The following is a 17915-nucleotide window of genomic DNA, read 5'->3' on the forward strand; positions in this document are numbered from 1 at the left end:
GACATGATCCTGTGTTCTTCCCCATAGATCAGGGTTTGCATATACATCCTAGGGGATAGATTCGTTAGCATTAGGGGTAATCTGTTCTGTAGTGAGGGTATTTCATGGAGCCGTGCTGAATTCAGGCCTGGTAGGCCTTAAACGGGAGAGACTCCATCTTTCCTCCTGCTCTGGCAGCTCGGGATGTTTCTAGGTCATAGGCAGTGTTTTAGTTAGGAGGTGTTATTCGCTTGGAGAGAACCGGTTCAGGCCGGCCCTTATCGAAGGATTGTATTTTTCTTCATGCCGAAGACACTACATCAGGCCGGCCGGCTGGGAACGTGTCCTTGGCACGGGGAGGTACAAGAATTTGGTGGGCGGCAGGTTACGGGCTGGAATTTTCCATGAGGAAATGCACATCTATATCAGTGAAAGTTTGAGGCAGATACTGGCACTTGCTTCTAGTCCATGGGCGGCACCTGGCCGTTAGTAGTAAAGCTGCTACTTATTCCAGGGAAGACAGATGACAAACTTGGAGGTGGAGAAAAACCGAGAAATAGATATTCTAAAGAGAAGAGAGTAGCCGATGAGGAAGAGGTCCCAGTGACTCGGAGAGGGAGACGGGAGTAAACCCGTGATCGCGGAGGTGTGACTTCCAGGCGAAGCCGAGGCGCAGACAAGAAGGGAACCTAGATGACCATTGAGTGCAGGCTACATACGACCAAGGTGATGTCAACCCCTTACTGTTAGAGTGTACAACTTAATCTTTCACTTTTCTTTGCAGGTTATGTGATATGTATTATGTTCCGTGAGTGTGCATGTAATAACTAAATAAAGCATTCAGTTTGTAGTAAAGCAATATGTGCTACGTGTTCTTGTGTAAGAGGGTAACCTATTCTTCTAGTCAGCTGTGAATCCTGACCAGGTAGGTGGTAACTGAATAAGGGAGAAAGGAGCCCCTCGAACTGGGGAACAGGTTGTGCTCAACTAGCTGTCTTTGTGTGATCTGATATATAGTAACACTGATTCCCTTGTTATATGTCGTGGTAATTATAGGATGAACTCGTGCTAAGGCTGCCGTCTGGGCAGGAAGTCCTGGGTCCGTTTGGGACCGCGAGGCTGTGACTGCCGTCTGGGCAGGAGGTCTGTGGCTGCCGTCTGGGCAGGAAGTCCTGGGTCCGTTTGGGACCGCGAGGCTGTGACTTGTCTAAGGCTGCCGTCTGGGCAGGAAGTCCTGGGTCCGTTTGGGACCGCGAGGCTGTGGCTGCCGTCTGGGCAGGAAGTCCTGGGTCCGTTTGGGACCGCGAGGCTGTGGCTGCCGTCTGGGCAGGAAGTCCTGGGTCCGTTTGGGACCGCGAGGCTGTGGCTGCCGTCTGGGCAGGAAGTCCTGGGTCCGTTTGGGACCGCGAGGCTGTGGCTGCCGTCTGGGCAGGAAGTCCTGGGTCCATTTGGGACCGCGAGGCTGTGACTGCCGTCTGGGCAGGAAGTCTGTGGCTGCTGTCTGGGCAGGAAGTCCTGGGTCCGTTTGGGACCGCGAGGCTGTGACTTGTAGGTCTTGGTATATATAGTAGGAATTCCCTGTCCTTAGGTGGTACATATATGTAGTTATTTAGGTGTGAATAGGCCCTAGGGAGGGGGTAACGTTCTGGTTTGGGTTAGAGAGGCTCTGCTGAGCGGGTTCTATCTGATCCGAAAACCCAAGCAGAACAATGCCTTAAAAGGAACCAGGAAGAAATGTCTAGGCATGTTAATTTGGGGAGCCCTTATGAATTTTCTTTCTGATGATATGTGTACATCGTAGTATTTGTGATCTGTTTTTCTTTTTCCTTTTTTTTTTCTTTTTTTTTTCTTTCTTTTGCTTTCTGTTATTTGAAGTCATGTATGTTTACAATAGTGGAACTGTCTTGGAAACAATAAAAAAAAAAAAAAAAAAAGGGCACACCAGTGAAAAGTGAAGCAATAGAAGTGTCTCTGGTGGAATGTCCCACATTATGTGTTGGAGGTCATCCTGTCATAACATGGGAATGAATTTGCAAGTTGTGATACAGCAGGCAATGCTCTGGTTCCCGATTGAGCAACATTTGTTGGGGTTTTTAATAAGAAAAGTTGATCTGAGTTCCAAATCCTTAATTCCATCACTGTAGAACTCTGGGCATTGTTAAACAGCAAAAAGTGCCTAAGGCACATTTTGCAGGAATAGGCAACTGAGTAAAAAAAAAAAAGTTATTTTTCATTGAGGTGGAATGACAAGGGCACTTTAGGCATGAAACGAGGATTGACAGAGTTGCGTTTGCTTGATCAAACTTTAGGACTGGTGGTTGGATACAGAATGCCTGGATCTTTCCAATGTGCCTTGCCGAAATTACAGAAAAAACCTCTTGCACAAAAGCATTAAAGGGAACAAGGGAACCCTAGTGAACAGGAACAAACAGATTCTTTATGAGAGCGGCCAGAAAACTGCTGACCTCCCAAGCAGGTGAATATTTTGCCAAATGGGGAAGTGGGCACCAGTTCCTTCATGAACTCTTTCACATATTTTGTGGAAATAAAGTAGACTGGCACTGACAGGCAAGCTTTTTTTGGAGGCGTTTCACTTAAGAAGGAATGGTGATCTCTTGGCCATTCCTTGCCATGGAACCGAGGCTCTCTTGTAGGGCAAACTCCATAGGGAAGTCCCTCTTGGCCAAGACTACTGTCTTGTTGAGCCGGCCGTATGATGCTCGGTCCTCTGTGAATGCCGCTTATATTGATATGTCATCTCAGTCCAGGGTGCTGGTGCAGGATCTGTAGAGCAGTTTAAGTGACAGGAAGAAACAAAGATGGAACTCTTCTCCTGGTGGTCTTTTGGGATACCAGATGGACCCGCCTGTTTCTTTTCAGAAATGAGCACTTTGATTTAGTCAACTGATGCAGATGAAGTCTCAGTAAAATCGTGGAATAATGTGCCCAGCAACTGTCACTTTGATTTGTTTTATTAAAAGGCCTTTGATTCCGCACATGTGGCCCCATATGAAAAGCAAAATCTAAATAGTGTGTTGTCCATACCCTCTACCTCACACAAATAATTCTGAAAGTGCCTCGCCCCGGGCTCATCAAATGATTTGGCTTCAATGCAGTCGAGGTAGCAATGCCTTTTTGATGTTTTCTGATCAATGCTCAATGTGTTGTAGATGAGGGTGTTCCAGCTGTCCAATGGGGGGAATGTTTTTTGTTGCACAGTGGTCAAAGAGGTGTGGAAGCCCGTAAGAACCTGATGGCAGGAAAGAAATCAATCTGAAGCTGAGTCTGTGTCTTAGTATGAACCAGTCAACTCTAACCTAAAACTCCTTCAAGGAAAACTTACGACTGTCAAGTTCAACAACAGACGGCAGGGGTGTGCACAGCATGTGATTTAAGGCAGCTCATACTCAAGTAGAAGAGATCCACTGTGATGGACCCCTACCATAATGTATTCTAGAACTCGTTGGAAAGCAAAGACAAAAATCACACTGAGCAATACCGGAAGACTTGTGACACAAATCACCTGCAAAGGAAAAAATACTGATGCTCAGTCAGTTAATGGTGAATTGAAGGGCAGGACGGGCCATGACTGGTTACCAAGAACTTTCAATCCTATAACTACGGACTGCTTAATAGCAGGAGACCTTTTTCCAAAGCCAGGGCTTTTTATTGCATTGCTCAGGCCTCTAGTATTATAGTTCCATGTAAGTGAAATAACTCCCATAATTAATCAGGATGATAACAATCAACAGGTAGGGAAAAGGTGTAACTCTAGACACGTGTACTAACTAGAAACGTATATCAAGGTATGTGTAGACATATTTAGTTGTGGACACAAAAAAATAAAAGGATAGTTAACCACAGTGGCTAGCATAATCAAAAAATACGAAGAATGGTGAAGATGTTAAGAATGATGAATTCATACATTATTCAATTCAGGCGAGGGTAATACTGAAAAAAATGCCTCACCTGCAGAGCACATCCTCTTGCCACAGCTTCATCAGCATTCAGAGTTGTACTAACATCTTTACCAAAAAATTTGGCAATCCTCTCTTTCACAGAGGGAATTCTAGTGGCCCCGCCAATTATCTCGACAGCATTAACATCTTCTGCACTGATCTGGACCTGTTTCATCACTGAACGAAGTGGAGCCTCAATTCTTTGCAGCAGGTCAGCACATAATCCTTCAAACTGGGACCTGAAATACGAATTTACAGAATTTCGAATCTCAGTTACAGCACAGGTTATTGCTCATTCAGATTTAACTACATTCATAGCAACACAAGTTGCTGTAGTACTAGATAATATCAACCACCTATACTGACTGCAATTTAAGAAACATAATAACAAAACTAAGTCCATAAAAAAAAGTACCACAGCAAAAAAGTGAAAACCATCTCACCATTAGGATCATCAAAAGCACCATTTAATTTAGCAGAGCTTCAAATAAACACATTTTGAATTATCCATGATATTAAACAGTACCATCAGTATTTGTTCTAGTTTATATCTTCTGGATTCCATACCCAATCACACTCCCAGCATGCTCCTGGTTGCATAATATTTATAAAATTAAATTAAAAAAACATTGATCATGCCAAAGGATTTGTCCTTGGGGCATTGGAAAAATGTTTGAAACTTGATACCCAAGTAGTATACAAAAGAGACAGCACATGGATAGCAGTAGTGGTTGCTTACTTCTCAGACAGTGAAGCGTGCAATGCTGCTGAAAAATCTGTACCATTTTGTATGTTAGTCAAGCTTATAAAATACTCTTTCACTGCACAAGCTAAAACAACTAAGTGGTAAAAAGCAAAGCAACACGGGCTACGTCCGATTAAGTATTGCAGAAGCAGAAGGGTGAAACAAGCATGGCAGAGCCAAGTGGAGGAGTCCCACGGGTGAACAGATGTAGGAAAGCAGAGCAGGGTACAGGGAGGCAAAGAGCACATGGTCAAAAGGGGTAAGAAGAAACGCACAATGTCTAACTGGTAGGAGCTAGCACAGGGTTCAACAGGTTGCAGCGGGGAGTAGCGTACGTTTCAAGGAGGCAGGGAGGTAATACATACATAATTTCAATGTTTCTTGTTCAAAAGACACATTCAGGCGGTGTCTTCAGCTGTCTGATATATATTTGTTAAAGTGCACAAAATCTAAAAATATGTCATGGCCATGCCTAGGTCAAAATCAACGTAGTCTAATTCCAAAAGCTAAAACATCTTTATTTTCACTAATCATCTTGGTAAGGTCCATCATGGCAGCCAGCTTTCTAGGGAACTTAGTCATACTGCTAGGTCCGGAGAAGTATGGAGAGAATTGCTGAGGGAGTAAATTAGTAGTCTTACTGCTAGGTCCAGAGAAGGACGGAGAGAATTGCTGAGGGAGTAAATTAGGTGGTGGAAGTCTGAAGCTCAATCTGAGGCACTGATCAGACCATCTTCCTACCTCTTCACTGGTCCTGGTAGCAGCTGGCCTACCATCATGCAATGAGAGGATGCGCAAAACTCTGCAATCCATCAGACATTAACAGGCAGATATGTCATTTCTAGTTCAGCCTGGACGAAATGAATGCAGGTACTGACGAGATCCAGTACAGGAAGGGCAGAAAATGCCATAATTATTTCATGTGGAAGAAAAAGATCTTAGCGGCAACACCTCTTGGGATTTACAGTCGTATCCAAGTCCCAATGAAACTAATATTTTGCAACTCTGTTGTGAAAGTAATCTATTGTACAGCAGAAGCTTTACAAATACTGACTTTCCAAGGTAGTACATTTAACTCTCAGTTGCTCCAGATTAAGCTTAAGATGAGCACATCCATAATATTAACATTTCTTGGGAGGCTTAATGAAGCCTGAGTAAACTATTGACAGATGAGTCACTGGAGACCTCTTGAAATCCATTGACTGGTGAGTCATTTACTTCCTTCAAGACGACCAGACAGTGTGAAATCAATTGAAACGCATTGCCAGACTGATCAGAACCTTATTAATCTTATCCCTGTACTTCCATCCATCAGACAGGGAAGGAGAATGGGATCAGTGAGGAATCTACAGGTAGACAGAGTACCCACCAGAAAGATTACCAGAGGTAAATAGCTGTTTCTTCTGTTGGGTATCCACTAGAGACAAAGGGTTTCGAAAAAACGTGGGTAAAGCGATGCGTGGAAATCTGAGATCACTTTTGGGATAAATTTAGGATGTGTGCATAACACTTTAGAGGAGTGGAATACTATGTAAGGTTCATGAGTGCAAAGAGCCTGAATCTCACTAACTCTCCTCGCTGACGTAGTTGCCACTAGGAAAACGGTTTTCCATGTGAGATGCTGTAATGAAGCATCGTGAATGGATTCGAAGCATGAGACAAAACAGTACTACATTCAGCTGCTATGGAGGAGAAGGGAGTCTAATGGGAGGAAAACCCTTCTTTAATCCTTCTAGGAAATCCTTTATGACTGGAATCCTAAAGAAAGATTTGTGAAGGACTTTTCCAATATGCCATGGAAGCAGACGGGGGGCCCTGATTGAGGAGTATTGAAGGCCAGACTTGGCAAGATATAATAAATAAGGGAGAATAACTTATTCCTGGCAAGACGTGGGATCAAATTGGTTGGAAGAGCACCAAATACAAAATTGCTTCCATTAAAAAGCATAAGTTGTTCGTGTAGATGGTCACTTTGCTTCCTTCAGAATGTCCATACAGTCCAGAGACAGGTTTAAATGACCATACTTCACTATATCAGGAGCCATGCTGCTAAACTCAAAAATGAAAAGGCTGGGTTTAGCAGTTGACCTCTGAACTTCGTGAGGAGAACCAGTCTGCAAGGCAGTCCGAGATGTGGACAGATAGACCGGTGAAGGAGGTCTGGAAACCACAGCTGTCTCCGCCATTTTGGGGCAATGAGTATCATTCGGGCTGTTGTGGAAGCCAGTTTCTGCAGGACTGTCAGTATTAATGGTATTGGAGGAAAAACGTAAAGAAATTTTTTGACCAGTCGATCCATAGGACATTCCCTAAAGACCTTGGATGGTAAAATCTGGAGTCAAAGTCACTGCGTTTTTTGTTTTCTTCTGTGGCGAACAGATCTATAGAAGACGTGCCCCACAAACTGGAGATACTTTGTGTGACTTCTTTGTTCAGTACCCACTCGTGGTTTTCGTCAAGAACCCTGCTGAGCACGTCTGCATAGATGTTCTGTTCCCCTGGGAGATGTGCAGCTACCAGCGTTAGATTCCTGGCTTTGAGCCAGTGCCAAATCGATTTGGCTTCTTGCGACAGGGCTCTGGACCTCGTTCCCCCCTGCTTGTTCAGGTAGAACATGGAGGTTGTATTGTCCGTTTGAAAAAGGCAGATTGTTAGCTGTGAATGAAGGCTGAAAAGCCTTGAGTACCAGGTGTACTGCTTGGAGTTTCAGAAGGTTGATTTGATACTTACCATGGTCCCTATATCTGTAAGTGATAAATGTGGGCTCCCCAACCGAACAGTGAAGGGTCTCTGACTAAGGTCTGTGTTGGTGGAAGTTGATGGAAAGGCATTCCGCTTAGGTGATTCTTCTGGTAACACCACCACTGAATAGATTTCACGGCATGAATTGAGAGGGTGATCTTGTCCTCCCAGTTCCCTGAGAACTGGTTCTACTAGTCCTCCAAGCACTTTTGGAGATTACGTATGAGAAGGCGAGCATTGGGAGTCAGGAGTATGCAGGAGAGAGGAGACTGCCTACTGATGGATGGGTTATCTGCTGAATATTGAGACATTTTCAGAGAAGCATCAATGGTAGCTCCTAAGTAATGTTGAGTCTGAACTGGATATGACGAGGACTTTTGAACACGGACGTGTAGACCGAAGCGATGGAGCAGCTCACACGAACGTAGGAAATGCTCTTGAGCTTCTGTGCATGTGGAAGCTTTGATAAGCCAATCATCCAGGTAGGGATATACAAAGATTTTTTGTATCCAAAGGTGCGCTGCCATCACTGCCATGCACTTGGAGAATGTTCTGGGCGCTGACTTGAGGCCGAATGGGAGAACCGTGTATTGGTAGTGGTTCTGTCCCACGACAAGCCTAAAGAAGTTCCGATGGGACTATGTGATCGGAATATGACAATAGGCGTTGTGTAGCTCTATCGACCAGAGCCAGTCTCCCTTTTGAAGTTGAGGGTAAATTTAGTGTAAGGCCAGCATCCTAAATCTTTCCTTCCTGATCCACTTGTTCGCAATGAGAAGGTTGAGAATCAGCCTGAACTTGTGTCTGCCTTTCTTTTGCCCTAGGAAGTATCTGGTGTAGATACCTTGACCTCGTTGGTTTCGAGGGACAAGTTCCACCGCTTTCTTGTGGCACAGAATGTTGACTTCTTCCTGTAAGAGCTTGAGGCGAGACGTGGATGCCTTTGGACGAATGGAAGGTGGTGGGGCAGTGAATCTGAAACGATGTTTGACAATATTCAAGACCCTGGCGTCTGTTGTAATGTTTTGCCACTCTGCCAGATAATGTACAATGCTTCCCCCTACCGGACTGGGTAATAGAAGAGGGGAAAGGGAAGATTCAGGGTTTCGCCACAGCGGGTTGTCGTCCTCCCTGGTTCGTTTGTTGGGAGTTACGACCTCTCTGTGGTTTGCATTGTGACCTGTACGGCCGCTGATATTGTTGCGACCTGCTTGACTGCCATTAAGGGGTTTGAACCCTCTGTGCAGAGAAATGGGGCAGAATGAACATCTTTGTACTTTGGATTTTTCTAGTCCTACCGCTTTTAAGGTATCCATCTCTATTTTCATTTGTGCCATTTCATCGTCAGCGTGTGAGCCAAAGACCGTGGAGCCAGAAAAGGGTCAATTTTGCAGCCGTAACTGGGCGGCTGGCTTCAGAGATAGTAAACGCAGTTGTGCGTGCCGACGAAGAGAGATTCCGTGGCAGTAGCTGTGGGCAGCTAGAAGAGAGGAGTCCGATGCCGCACTTATTACTTGGTTCAAGACCATAGCCCTCTCCTGAACGATTTCTAAAAAAGTCTTGCCTATGTTCTTTGGGGAGGTGGTCCATAAAGTGAAGGATTGACTCCCACAAGGCATACTCGTACCGTCTTGAGAGGGCTGTGGCACTGGCTGTTTTCATGGACGTAGCAGCAGTGCTGTAAATCTTGCGTCCTGATGAATCCACCTTTTTGATCTTATCAGGGGAAAAAAAAGAGGCAGAGGTAGTGTGAGACTTTCGTGCCGCTATAATCACCACTGAATCAGCAGAGGTTTCAGCACATAAGAACACCGGGTTCTGTTACGGTGGTCGGTACTTCTTTTCACACCTTGATGATGCTGATTTTGCCACCACAGGTGTAAGGAACAATTCCATGGCTGGGTTCAGCAGGCCTGACACTAGCAGAAGTAATGGTCTAGAGGCCTTGCGTTGATGGAGCTGTAGGAAGGTGGATATCTGACTATGGTTACCCCCAACTTTTTGCCTAGTGTCTAGCTGGTTTTCTGACTTAGTTGGCCTGAGATCCTGCCATACAGGGTCTCAGGCTGTCTGCTCTCTCTTTAAAATGGACTCCATGTACCCTAGGTACATACCCAATTGGTAAGGATCACCTTATTGGACCCTGTACAGTGTACCCTAGGCCTCCTAGGGGCTGCAGCATGTATTATGCCACCCCTGGCCTGGCCTTCCAATCAGACACAACTGGCTGATCACTCAGCTGGGGCAAGGTCGTGTAATCACCCCTTGCTTAGATATAGTATACCTATATCTACCCTTAAAATAGACACATGTGTACCTATCAGCCACTCCTATGGCAGGCCTTAACAATCCTGGAGGCAGAGTGCTTGGTAACATGTGAGATGGTGCTCTAGCATGAGCTGAGCCTGTCTGCAGCTTTCGGAACCATGTCCTTATAGCTGTTCTATGAAAAAACCTACCATATACTCTTAAAGTGCCTTATAATCTTAAACGGTTATGGTAACTATGGTTTGGCTTTATCAAAACATACGACGTCGTGTAAGGTGTCTAACACTTTGGAATAATACCCCCATACCATTTCTGGTGATGAGGATATTATTCCCCCCTTCTAGAGGGAGAGACATGTTAAAATCCTTCTTTGCTGTTTAACTCTGACCAAAGCCTCAGCATCACAAAATGGATGCTGCTGCCACAGACACGAGTCTGACCTCCTGCAGCTGGGAGCCCTCCCAGCCAGGGAGGCCTGGACAATAGGTTTCCTGCTTGGGGAGGTGCTAGCACCTCCCCAGACAGACTTTAGTGTATTGGGGCAGGAAGGGCTGAAAGGAATGAGACACTGCCTGGGGCACACAAGGTGTCCCATGCATAGTCCAGTTCAAACCGGTGCTGGGGCACTCCAGCCCCAGCTCTGGCGCGAAACTGGACAAAGGAAAGGGGGTGTAGCCACTCCCCTTCCTGGTCCCACCCATAGGAGGGACCTTGCAGTTAGCCCAGCCCACTAGCCCAGTATATTAGTAGCTAGTTGGGCCCTGATCCTGATTATCCTGAACCTGCAACTTGAACAGAAACTCTGGACCTTCGACATTCGACGAAAGAAGAAGACTGAAGAATCTCCCTTGTGGCCAAGGAGTGGTCACCCTGTGCAAACAGGCACCATCAAGAGACTTACCCTTTGCTTTGCTGAAGTTCTACGAGGGACCGACTGCAGAGCCCGACCAGAGCCTTGACTTCCAGACTTCTCCGACCCTGATCCACATCCACAGCCGAGCTGAGATCCGTGGAGGCGACGAGAGACGTGGGACCGGCTACCTGGGAAAAGTGGCGAGTATCTTCCAGCGCAGCTTCTGAGGCACCCTCGAGGTTGTGCACCGGGGATTGAGAAGCCCCAACCCCAAACACCATCTGCACCGAAGATAAGCCCCCCACACTCTACGAGTCCTGCGTGGGGCCCTTCTGCATTTTCCTGCTTGCCGCGTCTGTCCGGTTACTTGCCCGTTGGCTAGTAACCTCTGTGACGACACACCTTTGATTTTCCACTGCTGGTTTGGCTCCTCCAGACTGCCTCCTGCTCCTCTGAAAAAGAGAAGCACCCCAGACCTTCCTGGTCTGCACCAGAAGCAAGTCCTCTATTCTTCGTGGGTTCCGCTTGCCAAGGCTTGGTGAGTCCTAGTTCGACTTCGACGCCGCCGACAGCACGAGCCTTCGTGGGACAGCTCGCCTCCTGGTCCTGGTCATCCTCGACGTCTCCTGGTACCCGTGGCTGCTGCGACAAGCTTCACCTCTTCACCTGCAATCTCCCGACATCGCCTGGTTCCTTCCTGGTTCCACGTGGTCACTGGCTAGTGACCCAGACTCTGTCCCTTCTGCTTGCAGGTATCCTTCCTTCTTGATCCCAGCCTTGGGATCCACCGGACACTCTTCACTGACTGCCTGTCAGCATCTTTCCTTCAGGCATCCATAGGAGTCGACGACGAAACCCGACGCAAGTTCACACCTATGCACCCGCAGCCTGTGGGCTAGGTAACTTGGGTACTCCGGTGCTCATCAGGGTATTGACTATCCTAGTGTCTAGTTCTCAAGTCTCGACTTCTTAGTTACTCCAGAAGTGTCCTAAATCTTATTAATTCTAAACTGTACTATTTCTATCGATTATACGCATTACGCGTGAGTGTTTCCACTCTGCACCTGAATCCCGTGGGCCTCCCACTTCCTAACCTTTGGTAGTATAGTGTAGCCCCAGCGATTCCCTAGGCCTAGGCCTATCCTATTTCCATGACAGTGGTCCTTATACCACTTACTTAGTATATGGTTTGCGTGGCCCCTAGGGCCTAACTGTATTACTTACCTGTGTGACTTAATGTATGCTTGAATAAGACTGTGTTGTACTTACCTCGAATCTCATAAAGAGTGCTGAGGGTTTGACTAGAATAAATACACTTTATTTTATATATAGATCTGTTGTGGTGTCCTTTCATTTGGTATTCAAGGGGTTACAAATGGTAGAACAGCTGGCTTCACATGCCATTCAGAGTTTAGCCTAAGACTGCTCTTGTCCATGCTACCACTAGGATAGCTGGTCTATAAGGTTGACTTTACAACCAATCACCATAAGGGTTGTTTGGACTGATATAAGGTGTACACTAGAACTAGTGACATCATACATCAGGCCAACTTCTCACATTGGTGAGCAGTGGTTGGGATCTGAGCTTGCTGTTGTAATACCATTGTAATCTTGAGATACTAAATTGAAAGATCACAAAGATATTGTTTAGGTACATATAACATAGATTATAATACTTAAGTCCTACTGGACTTAGTTGTTGTAGGGTGAAGGGCCTAGCACACCCTGACTACAACTACTAGAGAGGTTTAGTAGATATAACTAGTGTAGGTAGGTGCACACACCACACGCTCACTAGAATCATGTCCCTGAATGGAGATCACACTGATACTCCCAGAGGAGAATCCTAGACAGATTCCCTCTAGATATGATGCATTCACTTTCCAGGAGATGAGACAACTGTGTACCTCCAGGAGATTAAAACAGGGTTCCAACCCTACCCTTAGACAGCTAGTGGAGCTTCTGGAGGCCTATGATGCTGAAAGAGCTGCCAAGTATGGTTTGGGAAAAAGGGGGGTGGTGATGGACAGAGTTTCTGAATGATGCAGAATACTCTTACCAAGTCAAGAGATCATGGTTTTAATCCATCACCGTTTTTTAGCTCACTGCACCATCCCAGCTCAGAACCTGGCTACATGCAAATTAGTCTGTACCTGTCCTAGTGCATGATGGGAACAGGGCAAACCAAACTACCAAGCCAATTCTTATACTGGGAAGGAAACAAGCTTCCGGGGACCGGTTTCTGGCATCACAGCCTTCGTCGGCCCGGCTTGCCTGAATCCTGATGGTGCAATGAGCAAGGGACTCACGTCTGAGCATACCCTCCCACACTGAGTGTGGATAAAATCGATTTGGGAAAAAGGGGGTGGTGATGGACAGAGTTTCTGAATGATGCAGAATACTCTTACCAAGTCAAGAGATCATGGTTTTAATCCATCACCGTTTTTTAGCTCACTGCACCATCCCAGCTCAGAACCTGGCTACATGCAAATTAGTCTGTACCTGTCCTAGTACATGATGGGAACAGGGCAAACCAAACTACCAAGCCAATTCTTATACTGGGAAGGAAACAAGCTTCCGGGGACCGGTTTCTGGCATCACAGCCCTCGTCGGCCCGGCTTGCCTGAATCCTGATGGTGCAATGAGCAAGGGACTCACGTCTGAGCATACCCTCCCACACTGAGTGTGGATAAAATCGATTTGGGAAAAAGGGGGTGGTGATGGACAGAGTTTCTGAATGATGCAGAATACTCTTACCAAGTCAAGAGATCATGGTTTGAATCCATCACCGTTTTTTAGCTCACTGCACCATCCCAGCTCAGAACCTGGCTACATGCAAATTAGTCTGTACCTGTCCTAGTGCATGATGGGAACAGGGCAAACCAAACTACCAAGCCAATTCTTATACTGGGAAGGAAACAAGCTTCCGGGGACCGGTTTCTGGCATCACAGCCTTCGTCGGCCCGGCTTGCCTGAATCCTGATGGTGCAATGAGCAAGGGACTCACGTCTGAGCATACCCTCCCACACTGAGTGTGGATAAAATCGATTTGGGAAAAAGGGGGTGGTGATGGACAGAGTTTCTGAATGATGCAGAATACTCTTACCAAGTCAAGAGATCATGGTTTTAATCCATCACCGTTTTTTAGCTCACTGCACCATCCCAGCTCAGAACCTGGCTACATGCAAATTAGTCTGTACCTGTCCTAGTGCATGATGGGAACAGGGCAAACCAAACTACCAAGCCAATTCTTATACTGGGAAGGAAACAAGCTTCCGGGGACCGGTTTCTGGCATCACAGCCTTCGTCGGCCCGGCTTGCCTGAATCCTGATGGTGCAATGAGCAAGGGACTCACGTCTGAGCATACCCTCCCACACTGAGTGTGGATAAAATCGATTTGGGAAAAAGGGGGTGGTGATGGACAGAGTTTCTGAATGATGCAGAATACTCTTACCAAGTCAAGAGATCATGGTTTTAATCCATCACCGTTTTTTAGCTCACTGCACCATCCCAGCTCAGAACCTGGCTACATGCAAATTAGTCTGTACCTGTCCTAGTGCATGATGGGAACAGGGCAAACCAAACTACCAAGCCAATTCTTATACTGGGAAGGAAACAAGCTTCCGGGGACCGGTTTCTGGCATCACAGCCTTCGTCGGCCCGGCTTGCCTGAATCCTGATGGTGCAATGAGCAAAGGACTCACGTCTGAGCATACCCTCCCACACTGAGTGTGGATAAAATCGATTTGGGAAAAAGGGGGTGGTGATGGACAGAGTTTCTGAATGATGCAGAATACTCTTACCAAGTCAAGAGATCATGGTTTTAATCCATCACCGTTTTTTAGCTCACTGCACCATCCCAGCTCAGAACCTGGCTACATGCAAATTAGTCTGTACCTGTCCTAGTGCATGATGGGAACAGGGCAAACCAAACTACCAAGCCAATTCTTATACTGGGAAGGAAACAAGCTTCCGGGGACCGGTTTCTGGCATCACAGCCTTCGTCGGCCCGGCTTGCCTGAATCCTGATGGTGCAATGAGCAAGGGACTCACGTCTGAGCATACCCTCCCACACTGAGTGTGGATAAAATCGATTTGGGAAAAAGGGGGTGGTGATGGACAGAGTTTCTGAATGATGCAGAATACTCTTACCAAGTCAAGAGATCATGGTTTTAATCCATCACCGTTTTTTAGCTCACTGCACCATCCCAGCTCAGAACCTGGCTACATGCAAATTAGTCTGTACCTGTCCTACGGTGATGGATTAAAACCATGATCTCTTGACTTGGTAAGAGTATTCTGCATCATTCAGAAACTCTGTCCATCACCACCCCCTTTTTCCCAAATCGATTTTATCCACACTCATTGTGGGAGGGTATGCTCAGACGTGAGTCCCTTGCTCATTGCACCATCAGGATTCAGGCAAGCCGGGCCGACGAAGGCTGTGATGCCAGAAACCGGTCCCCGGAAGCTTGTTTCCTTCCCAGTATAAGAATTGGCTTGGTAGTTTGGTTTGCCCTGTTCCCATCATGCACTGGGACAGGTACAGACTAATTTGCATGTAGCCAGGTTCTGAGCTGGGATGGTGCAGTGAGCTAAAAAACGGTGATGGATTAAAACCATGATCTCTTGACTTGGTAAGAGTATTCTGCATCATTCAGAAACTCTGTCCATCACCACCCCCTTTTTCCCAAATCGATTTTATCCACACTCATTGTGGGAGGGTATGCTCAGACGTGAGTCCCTTGCTCATTGCACCATCAGGATTCAGGCAAGCCGGGCCGACGAAGGCTGTGATGCCAGAAACCGGTCCCCGGAAGCTTGTTTCCTTCCCAGTATAAGAATTGGCTTGGTAGTTTGGTTTGCCCTGTTCCCATCATGCACTGGGACAGGTACAGACTAATTTGCATGTAGCCAGGTTCTGAGCTGGGATGGTGCAGTGAGCTAAAAAACGGTGATGGATTAAAACCATGATCTCTTGACTTGGTAAGAGTATTCTGCATCATTCAGAAACTCTGTCCATCACCACCCCCTTTTTCCCAAATCGATTTTATCCACACTCATTGTGGGAGGGTATGCTCAGACGTGAGTCCCTTGCTCATTGCACCATCAGGATTCAGGCAAGCCGGGCCGACGAAGGCTGTGATGCCAGAAACCGGTCCCCGGAAGCTTGTTTCCTTCCCAGTATAAGAATTGGCTTGGTAGTTTGGTTTGCCCTGTTCCCATCATGCACTGGGACAGGTACAGACTAATTTGCATGTAGCCAGGTTCTGAGCTGGGATGGTGCAGTGAGCTAAAAAACGGTGATGGATTAAAACCATGATCTCTTGACTTGGTAAGAGTATTCTGCATCATTCAGAAACTCTGTCCATCACCACCCCCTTTTTCCCAAATCGATTTTATCCACACTCATTGTGGGAGGGTATGCTCAGACGTGAGTCCCTTGCTCATTGCACCATCAGGATTCAGGCAAGCCGGGCCGACGAAGGCTGTGATGCCAGAAACCGGTCCCCGGAAGCTTGTTTCCTTCCCAGTATAAGAATTGGCTTGGTAGTTTGGTTTGCCCTGTTCCCATCATGCACTGGGACAGGTACAGACTAATTTGCATGTAGCCAGGTTCTGAGCTGGGATGGTGCAGTGAGCTAAAAAACGGTGATGGATTAAAACCATGATCTCTTGACTTGGTAAGAGTATTCTGCATCATTCAGAAACTCTGTCCATCACCACCCCCTTTTTCCCAAATCGATTTTATCCACACTCATTGTGGGAGGGTATGCTCAGACGTGAGTCCCTTGCTCATTGCACCATCAGGATTCAGGCAAGCCGGGCCGACGAAGGCTGTGATGCCAGAAACCGGTCCCCGGAAGCTTGTTTCCTTCCCAGTATAAGAATTGGCTTGGTAGTTTGGTTTGCCCTGTTCCCATCATGCACTGGGACAGGTACAGACTAATTTCCATGTAGCCAGGTTCTGAGCTGGGATGGTGCAGTGAGCTAAAAAACGGTGATGGATTAAAACCATGATCTCTTGACTTGGTAAGAGTATTCTGCATCATTCAGAAACTCTGTCCATCACCACCCCCTTTTTCCCAAATCGATTTTATCCACACTCATTGTGGGAGGGTATGCTCAGACGTGAGTCCCTTGCTCATTGCACCATCAGGATTCAGGCAAGCCGGGCCGACGAAGGCTGTGATGCCAGAAACCGGTCCCCGGAAGCTTGTTTCCTTCCCAGTACAAGAATTGGCTTGGTAGTTTGGTTTGCCCTGTTCCCATCATGCACTGGGACAGGTACAGACTAATTTGCATGTAGCCAGGTTCTGAGCTGGGATGGTGCAGTGAGCTAAAAAACGGTGATGGATTAAAACCATGATCTCTTGACTTGGTAAGAGTATTCTGCATCATTCAGAAACTCTGTCCATCACCACCCCCTTTTTCCCAAATCGATTTTATCCACACTCATTGTGGGAGGGTATGCTCAGACGTGAGTCCCTTGCTCATTGCACCATCAGGATTCAGGCAAGCCGGGCCGACGAAGGCTGTGATGCCAGAAACCGGTCCCCGGAAGCTTGTTTCCTTCCCAGTATAAGAATTGGCTTGGTAGTTTGGTTTGCCCTGTTCCCATCATGCACTGGGACAGGTACAGACTAATTTGCATGTAGCCAGGTTCTGAGCTGGGATGGTGCAGTGAGCTAAAAAACGGTGATGGATTAAAACCATGATCTCTTGACTTGGTAAGAGTATTCTGCATCATTCAGAAACTCTGTCCATCACCACCCCCTTTTTCCCAAATCGATTTTATCCACACTCATTGTGGGAGGGTATGCTCAGACGTGAGTCCCTTGCTCATTGCACCATCAGGATTCAGGCAAGCCGGGCCGACGAAGGCTGTGATGCCAGAAACCGGTCCCCGGAAGCTTGTTTCCTTCCCAGTATAAGAATTGGCTTGGTAGTTTGGTTTGCCCTGTTCCCATCATGCACTGGGACAGGTACAGACTAATTTGCATGTAGCCAGGTTCTGAGCTGGGATGGTGCAGTGAGCTAAAAAACGGTGATGGATTAAAACCATGATCTCTTGACTTGGTAAGAGTATTCTGCATCATTCAGAAACTCTGTCCATCACCACCCCCTTTTTCCCAAATCGATTTTATCCACACTCATTGTGGGAGGGTATGCTCAGACGTGAGTCCCTTGCTCATTGCACCATCAGGATTCAGGCAAGCCGGGCCGACGAAGGCTGTGATGCCAGAAACCGGTCCCCGGAAGCTTGTTTCCTTCCCAGTATAAGAATTGGCTTGGTAGTTTGGTTTGCCCTGTTCCCATCATGCACTGGGACAGGTACAGACTAATTTGCATGTAGCCAGGTTCTGA

General features: G+C 46.8%; 1 protein-coding gene across 1 annotated transcript in view; it reads right to left on the bottom strand.

Moving 5' to 3' along the window:
• HSPH1 (heat shock protein family H (Hsp110) member 1) overlaps window positions 1-17915 on the bottom strand; it is a 702844-nt gene that overhangs the window by 519923 nt on the left and 165006 nt on the right. The window contains exon 8 of the mRNA XM_085621665.1: window positions 3949-4177. Coding sequence (XP_085477791.1) covers window positions 3949-4177 — 229 coding nt within the window. The remainder of the gene's footprint in view (window positions 1-3948; window positions 4178-17915) is intronic.

Source organism: Triturus cristatus, chromosome 8, assembly GCF_964204655.1.
Source record: "Triturus cristatus chromosome 8, aTriCri1.1, whole genome shotgun sequence".
NCBI classification, from domain to species: Eukaryota; Metazoa; Chordata; class Amphibia; order Caudata; family Salamandridae; genus Triturus; species Triturus cristatus.